Raw genomic sequence first — 13,258 nt, 5'->3', positions numbered from 1 at the left:
GAAAATACGGAAAATGAGAATATGTATTTCATTTCATCAATATTTCTCAATATTTCATTTATAGGTATATAATAAAATGGTATTGCATTGTATTATTATTATTCAAAAGGATTAAATAGCTCAAATTAAAAGATATAAAAAGTGAAACTAGATTAATTTTCTCATAAACTTACTAATTGTGCAATCTGCACGAGATGTTGACCCTGTGCGTAAAGTTGTAGAGTCCGTTGAGCATGCCGTGCACATGTAACTCTTGGTCTTATCTCTATATGTTCCTATTGGACATTCCTCACATTTTCCATCCGTACCAATATTATAACCACTGTCACATGGTTCTAAAATTAAACAAAATCAGTTTAGTTTTTATAAAATGTATATCATAGTGGTCTAACCCATAACCTGCTGAAACTGTAAGTGATTAGCCTTTGCCACCAGTATAGAGCCAGGCCAGTCTGTGCATCCGGCACAGTTTGATCAGGCTCTGTACTGTTGGCTGACTTAAACTTTAAATTTTCACTATGATATACCTAAATTGATAATGAACTGTCCCAAAAATGTTATGTGGACAAGTCCATTAATGTAATTCAGCAGGTAAAATGGAATCTGGAATAGTCTATCAATGTAATTCAGCAGGTAAAATGGAATCTGGAATAGTCCATTAATGTAATTCACCAGGTAAAATGGAATCTGGAATAGTCTATCAATGTAATTCACCAGGTAAAATGGAATCTGGAATAGTCCATCAATGTAATTCAGCAGGTAAAATGGAATCTGGAACAGTCCATCAATGTAATTCAGCAGGTTACCAGTTAATTTGTGAAAAATTTGGTTCTGTACAATAAGTTTGTCAAAATGTTTTGATTCTGGAGAATGTAAAGTTGTTCCTATGATTATCATAATTAATTTTTTTGATGAAGTTTGAGTAATCCTGACACTGTCAAGGTCACATGATTTCCACATCAATACTGCTGTTGGAAGAAGACCCTAGATTATTTTATTGTATTTTTACAGACATTTAAGCACAACCTGACAGAACCATGCATCTTTTGTAATCTATCTAAATTAAACTCCTCTAAATAATAATTTAAAAGAAACTTAAAAGATATAAACTAAACCAATGGAATTTTTACAGACAGGATCAGAGGTTATGAAGCCTATTTATCACAGACAGTTATCTTATTTTTTTCTGTCACTCATTTACATGTATATCAATACTAATATAAAACTTTCAAATCAAGAGTCTTAATAATAAACTGGCATAAATATTGTAAGTTGAAGTATAAAACATCGCCTAAAATATTCAAAATATTTAAGCAAAATACAAGCACATTTTAAATTCATTTTATAATTATATTAACCAAGAAAACTCACCTTTACACAAACTTCGGTGAAATTTCCATGCAGGCACAATCTCGTGAAAGTCTGATCCATGGAAAACGGTTTCCTTTGAAGTAGCATACTCCTCCCACCCCTCATCGTCTTCGTCTCTTGCATTAATAATAGTGATTTTCACACCTTCTTTTTTAAGAGCAGTTGTAATTGTTAGCAAAGATTCAGAATCCGTTCCTATATCGGCTGAGGGCTTATCTGTTATAAGGACTATATTATGTATAGTGTCGTACACTTTTAAGGCCGTGGTTTCCTTTCTTGCCTCAGTCATACCCTTTAAGAGTGTGTCGATATCTTGTGTATTATCGTTAGTCTTCACCTCAATGATCTTAGCTTGAACGTCGGCAAATCTGAAAATTTTGTAAACTTAATATTTTCAGGTAATTGCTATGAAGTAAACATCGGTTTTCTGCAATAATAAACTTGTTTTGATCATTTAATATAATAATATTTATTTACTTTTTACTTCACTATCCCTTTGCTTTGCATACTTTCACTTCATTCATTCATTCATTTCTTTCTTTCTTTCTTTTGTTCCTTTCGTTCCTTTGTTCATTTGTTCCTTCCTTCCTTTCTTCATAAAACACTTACCAAGATAAGATTATAAATTCCATTCACCTTTGCACAAACTTCCATGCAGGCACAATCACATGAAAGAGCATTGTTTCATTAAGCATTTTGGATAAGATTCTCTTATTGATATACAACGAACATTACTGGTATAAAAGGAAGTCCCTTAACTTCAGACATTAAACGAAACAAACAACAACAAAGAACATATATATATATAGTGTGTTTGCGACCAGCATGTATCCAGACCAGCCTGCGCATCCGCGCAGTCTGATCAGGATCCATGCTGTTTGCTATCAGTTTCTCTTCTTGTAATGTTGGTAAGCGAACAGCATGGATCCTGAGCAGACTGCGCGGATGCGCAGGCTGGTCTGGATCCATGCTGGTCGCAAATGCATTATGTTGGTTTTGTCATGACACAGCTCATTTACCTTACAGAGACGTCTGCTGCAAGCTTTTTGGTATTGGCTAAAACCTGGGCACTATCACTCAAGTCCCAGACGTAAACGACTTGTAATGTGTAGGAACACTTAAAGTTTTCTGGACAAACTTTAGTATTCAAGACTGTAGTGCTCACACTTGCCAGAGTTGTTACTAATATAGTGGTGTCAGACCCTGATGTACTGATGGTATCAAGTTCCTTTTCAAACACTGCACCGGAGCCAAGTCCTATGGCCACAACATATATTCCAGCCTTTTCAAGCTAAAAATAACAAGTCTTAGTATTTGTAATACTTATCAATGAAAATAGCTTGTAGAAATCAGATTTTACATTTACTATATGTGTAGAAATATTCGCGGGCTTCAAATTTTCGCAATCTTCGCGGTGACATTCGATCCGCGAATTCATGTTCAGCGCAAATGTTTCTACACCAATAATTTCTTAATAGTCATATTTTCGCGCTTCTATAGAACAATGTATGTCAGAGTGTGATATGCTTTCACACTTTTATTCAAATGTTTACTGAGTAATTGTGTTTTGTTTTCTAAGTTATTCATCATTTAAAATCGTTTATGTTTGTGCTTTTTGCATTGTTTGTTTAGAAAAACCAAAACATGATCTGATCAGATGTCAAGACGTTTATAACGCAAACTGTAAATAATTATGAACGTTAATGGGCATTCTTTTGTTTGCTATAATCTGTCCGCTAGACAATGTCTTTTTCTGTACAATAGCGTATTGTTTGACACCTGGTATTGAAAATAACTGTGAACTCCCACGATGATTACAGTTATTTTCCTTATTTTTTAACCTGAGTGGTTAACGCGAATTCATGATTTTCGGCAGTCACCTCCGCGAATTCAAAATAACGCGAATATTTGTATAGACCCCCAAAGTGGACCTTTCCGCGAAAATTTGCTTCCGCCAATTTAAATACACATACAGTACTTTTATTTCAACTGAAGTATAAATGAGCCATGTCACGACAAAACAAACAAAGTGGGTTTGCGACCAGCATGGATCCAGACCAGCCTTGGCATCCGCATAGTCTGATCAGGAGCCATGTTGTTTGCTATCAGTTACTCTACTTGTAATAGGGTTGGTAAGCGAACAGTATGGATCCTGATCAGACTGCGCGGATGCGCAGGCTGGTCTGGATCCATGCTGGTCGCAAACCCATTATGTTGGTTTTGTCAAGACATGGCTCAAATATTTATCTGCTTCTTTTCCTTAATTTACCCACCAAAAGACCAAAGGTACCCAGCATAAAGCAGCCTTGAAATTATTGCATGAATGTTTTCAGCTTAACTAACTTTAATTGCATATTCATATACTTCTTTACGAACACTATCATGTATCAATACTGTTAAATTTATCAACATACTAAATTTAAAATATTACCGGAGTGCCTGAAATCATATTTTCGCAAATATCTAATCACACAAAGAGTCTGTTTTTGGACATACACATGTAAAAACATTCACTATCTACCCACTAAGATTCTTGTTGATACCTCTTGTAGTTTCACAGTAATGTCCCTGACAAAGGTCAAAGTGTAAAAATAAACAAAGGGCAATAATAACTCCAAAATTAGGCAAGGCAGAGTTATGTTTTTTTAAATGGACATCTACCTAATGAGATCTATCTACTTTCAATGTGTCTTTTTCATATCTACTATACTTTCATAGCTATGTCCTGGACAATGCTCAAAGTGTAAAAATGACAATAACTCAAAAAATAATCAAGACAGAGTTACGGTTCTCTTGTACTGCACTTCTATTTAATGAGATCTATCTACCTACAAAGTTTGATGTTGATATCTCTTATAGTTTCAGAGTAATGTGCTGGACAAAGTTCAATGTGTAAAAATAAACAAAGTGCAATAACTCCAAAATTAGGCAAGGCAGTTACAGGTCTTGTGCACTGCATATCTACCCAATGCATATCTACCCAATGAGATCTATCTACCTACAAAGTTTCATGTTCATACCTCTTGTTGTTTCAGAGTTATGTTCCTGACAAGAAAAGCAGACGGACGGACTGACGGACATGCAACCAAATTTGGTTAAAGGGCCATTTTTATTGTTATTTTCTTTTGTTTTCTATTGTAATGGAATAAAATCTATTGTTCTCTTTTGTTCTGTTTACAGTTAGATGGTCCTTTAACCCTATTTGATAGTGCGGAAGGACAGATGGACTGACAAATGGAGAGACAAAGCTGTGACTATATGCTCAATCTTCAGGGAGCATAAAAAACTTAACCAAGTGTGATTCTTGGTGTGAGTACAATAGCTCTCCCTATTCTCGGCATAGTTGAGCTAAAATCTGAGCTACCAACAGTAAGAGCCTGGTCAGACTGCACTTAAGTGCAGACAGGAATGGCTCCATGATAGTAAGAAAATGCTAATCACTTTCCATTCCAGCAGAAAAACACAAAAATCTTACTATATCAGCAGCAACAGCAGTTTGAGCCGGATTATTTGACTGCCCATCGGTTATGATGAGTATAGCACGCGCAGCATCTGGTCTTGTTGATGCTTCCAACATATTCTTTGCCTCTAATAAAGCAAGGTCTGTGGCTGTTCCTAATCCTGTAGATGTTTGCATCATTATTGCTGTATTAATAGCATCAAGGTCAGAGGAGAGAGGCAATTTTTTATCAACTTGGACATCAACGTGAAATGAAAGGATGCCTACATTGACCTTTGTTGCCGATATCTGCAGACTGAAATGTAAGAATTGCAGATAAGTTTGTTATATTGGATCGTTCCTGTGATTACTATTAATTTGAATTAATAAAAAGAACTTTCCTTCTTTTATTTACTTTAATGGCAATAACTTGGTTGCACACAAGGCCATCAAAACTGAAATCAATGACTTATCACAATAACACAATTACAAGTCAATTTCATTGTGTTTGTATGCTGTGATTCATATGAGCCACGCCATGACAAAACTAACATAATGAGTTTGCGACCAGCATGGATCCAGACCAGCCTGCACATCCGCACAGTTTGATCAGGATCCATGCTGTTCGCTTACAAACCCTATAACAAGTAGAGAAACTGATAGCGAACAGCATTGATTCTGATCAGACTGCGAGGATGCGCAGGCTGGTCTGGATCCATGCTGGTCTCAAACCCATTATGTTGGTTTTGTCATGGTGCGGCTCATATGTAAATTAGTACATGTTCAGATACTTGTAAATAGATTGTAAGGTGTGGTTATTTGTTTTCAAAGATGTTTCCAAGTGTAATCAGTCTGCGCGAAAGTCTGTCGGTCCTCGGACCTCGCCAACTAAAAATCAGGAGGGCCAAGATAAATTTTGATTCAGTCAGTCCTCATGTCCGAATAAAATTTCAGCCACTTTGAAACAATTTTTGGCCTTCTAAAATATGCAAAACTTCCAAGATCGATCTTTTTTTTCATTTTTGCTTGTATTCACAGACCCAGATAACCAAAATCACCGCAAGATACAACCATTTTTTGCTATTAAAAGTAATGTAAGCCACCATCTTATCTTGGATAATTTCCTTACCAAAACATATTTTTTCTCCAATTTTCAAAATTAAACCTTTGAAAGATGTATCGTTTTCTTATGAATTATGCTAATGTTTTATTTATTATGTTTCTGTATATTTTTTTCATAGTATCTTATAGTTGAGTCTGATAATTCATATTTGCTAAATATTTTTGTTTATAATAATGGCAATATCCCTCCCCCACCCCTACAAAAAAAATACCTTTCAGAGTCTGGGCTGGGAAAAAATCATCAGGGCCGGAAATAAATCTAAGGATCCCAGTCCTTGTGGCTGGAAACAAATTTTTACTTTCGCATTGACTTTTGTAATGCAAATTTTTACTTAGAAAATCTGGAAAAAAATCATTTGGGTGCACAGAATTTTCATAAATTTTGCAAGATTAAAGATTATCAATAATGAAACAAATAGATGAAAAACAAGAGGGCCATGATGGCCCTTATATTGCTCACATTAATTCTCCTTACAAGGAACAAGTAATATTGTAAACTATGTTTGTTGCAGGTTTTAAGGACAATACCAAACAATGGTCATATTTTTATCTGATTGACTGAAGCCTTAAAATTCAATTAAGCTCTCAATTAAACGAGGTAAGCTCTCCTCAAATCAAAGGTATGGGGCTTTAATTCTCTAACATTTCTGGAAACTGAAAAATTCAACGCTTTATAATGCTTACTTTCCTGTGAAGGTTGTTAATACTGCTTTCATCGCTATGATTTCTGTGATTGAAAAACTAGCAGACGTATCCATGACAAAAATTATATCTAACGCCAAATCACATTTACTGGTTGAAACGACTGGTGGTTTAGCCCAACGTTTTGCAGCTATAAATAGAAATATTGTTCAGTAAATCTGCATATATATATAGAGATTTTTCAATCAAGTATTCTGCAATTTGTTTCAAACTGGAAAGTGAATCAAGCAGATCTGTAAAATATTCTATAAACACAGGCACTAGACACAATTAATTTACCTCTATATGCTCATAATACTATATATAAAGAATATATTCTTTATATATAGTATTATGAGCATATGGAGGTAAATTAATTGTGTCTAGTTCCTGTGTCTATAAATAGAAATTAAATTCTGCTGACTTGTAATTTGTTAAAAATAGAATGTGAATCGAGTATATTTGCAAGATACCTTATACATGTATCATAAATATATAAAAATAGAATGTGAATAGAACATATTTGCAAGATACCATATTATACCATAAACAGAAATTAACCAAATTTAGGAGGAAATATCTGCTATAAATAGAATCTATGCCATACCATCACAGATTGTTAAATAGGCGTCAAGACTTGCTAATTTGATAAAGTTTGCCTCCGTCATCACAGTATCTGGGACAGACGCTAACTCCCTCAATTCATGCATGAAATACTGAGTCCCAATTCCTAGTACTACAAGCTGCCTCTTCTGCTGGGCGACTAAAGCTTGGTACCTGGCCGCATATGGGTTACTTGCAATGCCATCTGTTATCAGAAACATCACTTGAGGTACATTATCTCGAAAATCACTTTCAAACTTGTTGTTAGCCATTTCAATTGCACTTGCAATGTTTGTACTGTAGTCACCTCCCTGGAAAAAATGGATTACTATACAAAACAAAGACCATTTGGAAAATTGTAAGATAAAATATGTCCATCCATGATAACATATCAGTAGGTAGACATTAATTTATTATAAAGTGTATGATTACTCTAATCTCTGAGTAAGACTGCTTCATAATGATGGTCTGCTTATTATTATGATATACATATAGGTGATAGAAATAAATAAATGAAACAAGCAATTCAGATCTGATCACTTTTGGTCGGAGGTTATTTATACATTTTGTAATCTCTACTCAAATCACAGGCATTTGATTGGTCAAAAACCTACACAGGATCTACACTGAACAATAACAAGAGCGATCAGTAATCACATGTGTCGCCTCATGATGGCCAATTTCATGTTGGGACAAAGTTTGTGACAGACGGACAGACAGACGGACAGTGCACAACTAGACTTGGTACTGATCATTCCTGTAAAGTTTGGATAAAATTGCACCAGTAGTTTATGAGGAGTAGTCCGGACAAGCTTTTGCGTATCTGGCAACACACAGAAAAAACACCTTTTTATCAAAGGGCCATAACTCGGCCAAAAATCATTCAAACGGAAAACCTGTGCAATATGCACAAGGACTTGAGCTACAGATCAATCCTGTAAAGTTTCATTGAAATTGCTTTAGTGGTAAAAGAGAAGTAGTCCGGACAAACTTTAAAAATAAAAATTATTAAAGGGCCATAACTTTGACAAAAATCATTGAACCGGAAAAAGCTGATAATATGCACAACTACCCTTGGTACTGATCATTCCTGTAAAGTTTAGATGAAATTGCACCAGTAGTTTATGAGTAGTCCGGACAAGCTTTTGTGTATCTGGCAACACACAGAAAAATACACCTTTTTTATCAAAGGGCCATAACTCGGCCAAAAATCATTCAACTGGAAAACCCTTGCAATATGCGCAAGGACTTGAGCTACAGATCAATCCTGTAAAGTTTCATTGAAATTGCTTCAGTGGTATAAGAGAAGTAGTCCGGACAAACTTTTAAATTAAAAATTATTAAAGGGCCATAACTCTGCCAAAAATCATTGAACCGGAAAATGCTGACAATATGCACAACTAGACTTGGTACAGATCATTCCTGTAAAGTTTGGATGAAATTGCACCAGTAGTTTATGAGGGGTAGTCCGGACAAGTTTTGTGACGGACAGACGGACGGACGGACAGACAGACGACGGAGAAGTGATCCCTATATGTCGCCACTACTCCGTAGAGGCGACACAAAAATCCTGAAATTCAAGAGAGAGCTCCTTAAAATTCTTTATAAAATCAAGAACTTGACCTTGACTCCTTAAAGAACACTGTCTATAAACAATCATCATATAAAGTTGAATGTCCCTGATGTTATACACCATAATAAAACATGGTGATACCTCATGCAGGGCTCAAACCCAGAACCTTAAGGTTAAAAGACATTAATCTTAATGCCACTGATCCAACTCTGTTTTCATCAAAGAGCCAACATATTTACTTATATGTGCTTGACCATTAACTTACTGAATTGTCTGACTGGACAAGCCTAACTTTGATTTTGGAACAGTAAATAACTGTTTCTGGGACAGTAAATTTGTTTGTTTGTTTGTTTCATTTTATGCCTTTGCCCAACAGTATTTCAGTCATATAGGCGGGTAGTTTCCTAACCATCGTTCCTGGAGAGTTACACCAGAACTAGACTACCTCCTCCGTGCTAAACTACCAAAGCATCTCTAGGGGATCGAACCCACGCCAGAGAGGTAAATGGATTAGAAGTCATTGACTCTAATCCCTCGACCATGGAGGCGGTCTAACCGATTCTGGAATAGTAAATAACCAATTCTGGGACAGTAAATAAGCGATTCTGGAACAGTAAATAACCGATTCTGGAACAGTAAATAACCGATTCTAGGGAATACAGGTATCATAACTAAAATAAACAGTATATGGTCTCATAAGAATACACAGGTTGTCATGCTTGCCCTGTTGTTTCCTGGTGGCACAAGGCTTTCAAGCTTGAGTTACAGCATTGGAAGAGTTAACCGATGAAGTCCTTTTATGACAGCACCAGTTATGATTCACCTATACAACACATACTGAGCCAGTCTCAATACTAGTCTACTTAATTTGATAATTTTTTTACATAAAACCCCTCAGATTGACAATGGTCAGTTCCAAATTCAAAGCAGGGTGAGTCCACTACACCATTTTAGTGGGTAGAAGATTAGATAAAAGAATTTTCAGTTACCTTCAAGTTTCTAATGGCCTCAATTACAAGGTTTTTGTCTGTGAGGAAATCTGTCACATCTTCTGGTTTTGTTACAGCTCCGATTCTCACCACAGATATACGTGTTGTGACGAAGTCAAATCTAAAATATTGTAACATTTTTTTTTCAGTATGTCTATATTATGTTTTGAATAATAAATAGTCATGGCAAGTAAATATTATGATAAAACATGAGATATAAATCAATGAACAATAAGACATAAAACTTAAGGTGATGAATGCTCCAGCACATGTGGTCACTTTCAAGCTTTACTAATAATAATATTATAATAATATCTCAAGGCAGAGTTATAATAAGGTCACTGTAGACAGGATTTTGTTAAAAACAGAGATTCAGTAAGGCAGGTTAGACTGTTTGTTTATTTGTTTGTTTGTTTGGGTTTTACATCACACCGACACAGTATAGGTCATATGGCGACGTTCCTGGTGGAGGAAGACCTCAGGTGCCCTTCCATGCATTATTTCAGGCACGAATGGGCACCTGAATAGAATCACCTGCTAGCTGAATAGCTTCCAAACATGAAAGAATCCAAAGTCCCTGTCGGGATTCAAACCCACAGCGGTAAGGGGCAATTAGTTTGAAGTCAACAACCTTAACCACTCAGCCACTGACGCCCTGGTGTTAGACTGTACAGGAAAACAATCAACATTTCTTACAAAAACAATAAAATTCAAAATTACCTATCTAACTGGTTGATCAGGAAGGCTTTCAGCATTTGGAATTCGAAAACTCCAATACTTGCAGTTGAATCCACAACTAATATCAGATCCATTGGCTCATCGCATTTGTCCACTTAAACAAAGTGTAAAAATGTTAAAATAACCTGTATTAAAACAACAAAAATGTCGATATAAGAACTCAGATGCCCCATATTAGACTTAAGGGACAGCATGATGGACAGAAAACGGCAAATCTATATGTTCCCCTCCCCCTTAATAGTTAGAACATAAAATTAGAAGCAAAAAAATTCTTCAGGAGTGTCATTATTATACTCAATAAAGTTTATTTGCTTAAAATTCATGCATCAGTGAGCTGTAACCAAATATAATATTTAATTTAAAAGATAATTTCATCCAAAAGTCATTTGTGATGACTTGTTCTATGAACAAAAGGTCAGACTTCCTTACAATTGGGTCATGCATTGGCTATTTTATTGTTTTCCCCATTGTTTTCTTAGCCATGTAAAATTGTTATTGCTTACAAAAAAAAACCTTACCTAAGAATATTTACTGTTACCTAATTTTTCTCAAAGCCTCATAATGACTAAGTGGGTGTGGACAAACATAGCATTTTCATTTATACCATTTTCTTCTCATGTATACTTGCTGAACCCTTAACTCTGGTGGCCAGCATCGAAAAAATTGATGACTCAAACATTTAACAAAATCACGCCATGGCATAACAATCTCACTTTACATTGGTAATTGTACAAATAAAGAATTCGTAAAAAATTTAAAAAATACCTACAGATACAATCATCAATGCTTGTTGAACCCTCAAATTTCGTGATTAATGAAGGACTACAGGTCAAACACTGTATCTGTCCACTATCGGGCTGGTAGGTGTTTTTCGGGCAAATTTTGCATTTACCATTTGGTGCAGATTCCAGAAAATAGCCAGCATTACATTTCTCTGTACAAAAAAAAGAGCAAAAAATACCATTTATTGTAAAATAGAACAAGAAGATTTGAAGTACATTTGTAAAAAAAGATCAGAAAATCAACTGAGGTTGCTCACCTGTATATAGCCCCCCCCCCCCCCGGGGCCAATTTTTACCCAAGGGCTTTTATTTGAACAGACTTGGTAGACACCCATAAGAAGATGTTTCATGCTAAACATCTAAGTTCTAGCTCATTGGGTTTTTTAAAATAAGATTTTTTAAGTTTTTACTATACACATAAAGTTAAAAACAATGACACCCCTGGGGCAGGGCCAGTTTTGACCCCCGGGCTTTTATTTGAACAAACTTTGTAGATATTTACTTAAAGATGTTTCATGCTTAATATCTAAACTCTAGCTATTTGGGTTTTTTAAAAGAAGATTTTTTAATTTTTAACTATACACATAAAGGGAAAAACAATGACCCCCTGGGGCGGGGACAATTTCGACCCTAGGGCTTTTATTTGACCAAACTTGGTAGACACCATTAGAAGATGTTTCATGCTAGATATTTAAGCTTTAACTCTTAGGTTTTTTAAGTTTTTTACTATACATAAAGGGAAAATGAATGATCCTTAAGGCGAAGCCAATTTTGACCCCAGGGCTTTTATTTAAACAAACTTGGTAGACACCCACTAGAAGATGTTTCATGCTTAATATCTTAGCTCTAGCTCTTTGGATTCTTTAAAAGAGAATTTTTTAAGTTTTAGGGAAAATCAATGACCCCCTGGGGCGGGGCCAATTTTGACCCCAGGGCTTTTATTTGAACAAACTTGGTAGACATTTACTAGAAGATGTTTCATGCCAAATATCTAAGCTCTAGCTCTTACGGTTCTTTAAGAGAAGATTTTTTAAGTTTTTACTATATGCATATAGGGAAAATCTATGACCCCCTGGGGCAGGGCCAATTTTGACCTCAGGGCTTTTATTTGAACAAACTTGGTAGACACTCATTAGAAGATGTTTCATGCTAAATATCTTAGCTCTAGCTCTTTGGGTTCTTTAAAAGAAGATTTTTTAAGGTTTTACTATATGCATATAGGGAAAATCAATGACCCCCCAGGGCGGGGCCAATTTTGACCCCAGGGCTTTTATTTGAACAAACTTGGTAGACATTCACTAGAAGATGTTTCATGCCAAATATCTAAGCTTTAGCTCTTACAGTTCTTTAAAAGAAGATTTTTTAAGTTTTTACTATATGCATATAGGGTAAATCAATGACCACCGGGGCGGGGCCAATTTTGACCCCAGGGCTTTTATTTGAACAAACTTGGTAGACACTTACTAGAAGATGTTTCATGCCAAATATCTTAGCTCTAGCTCTTTGGGTTCTTTAAAAGAAGATTTTTTAAATTTTTACTATATGCATATAGGGAAAATCAATGACCCCCTGGGGCGGGGCCAATTTTGACCCCAGGGCTTTTATTTGAACAAACTTAGTAGACACTCATTAGAAGATGTTTCATGCCAAATATCTAAGCTCTAGCTCTTTGGGTTCTTTAAAAGAAGATATTTAAAGTTTTTTCTTTCGGTTGCCATGGCAACCAGAGTTCTGCATGGAATTAAATTCTTTGAACAATTTTAAAAGGTGACCACCAAAGGAACATTCCTGGGAAGTTTGGATGAAATTGGCTCAGTGGTTTATGAGGAGATGTCATTTAAAGCAAAAGTTTACGGACGGACGACGGACGGATGACAAACGAAAAGCGATCACAAAAGCTCACCCTGTCACTTTGTGACAGGTGAGCTAAAAAGATCAGAAAATCAAATGAACAGACCAG

At 35.6% G+C, this 13,258-nt stretch overlaps 1 protein-coding gene across 1 annotated transcript in view; it reads right to left on the bottom strand.

Moving 5' to 3' along the window:
- Positions 1–13,258, bottom strand: part of LOC132721435 (uncharacterized) — a gene marked incomplete at its 3' end in the record, with an annotated part of 142,290 nt that overhangs the window by 71,557 nt on the left and 57,475 nt on the right. Inside the window, exons 15-23 of the mRNA XM_060705741.1 lie at positions 11,286–11,450; positions 10,499–10,610; positions 9,779–9,899; positions 7,221–7,527; positions 6,617–6,764; positions 4,847–5,126; positions 2,391–2,662; positions 1,372–1,739; positions 174–335 (exon numbers count right to left, since the gene is read on the bottom strand). Of these exons, the coding sequence (XP_060561724.1) occupies positions 174–335; positions 1,372–1,739; positions 2,391–2,662; positions 4,847–5,126; positions 6,617–6,764; positions 7,221–7,527; positions 9,779–9,899; positions 10,499–10,610; positions 11,286–11,450 (1,935 nt within the window). The remainder of the gene's footprint in view (positions 1–173; positions 336–1,371; positions 1,740–2,390; positions 2,663–4,846; positions 5,127–6,616; positions 6,765–7,220; positions 7,528–9,778; positions 9,900–10,498; positions 10,611–11,285; positions 11,451–13,258) is intronic.

This window comes from Ruditapes philippinarum, unplaced genomic scaffold (genome assembly GCF_026571515.1).
Source record: "Ruditapes philippinarum isolate M1 unplaced genomic scaffold, ASM2657151v2 ctg2817_1_1_1_1, whole genome shotgun sequence".
In the NCBI taxonomy this organism is placed as follows: domain Eukaryota; kingdom Metazoa; phylum Mollusca; class Bivalvia; order Venerida; family Veneridae; genus Ruditapes; species Ruditapes philippinarum.
This window is presented reverse-complemented; position numbering and strand designations above follow the sequence as displayed.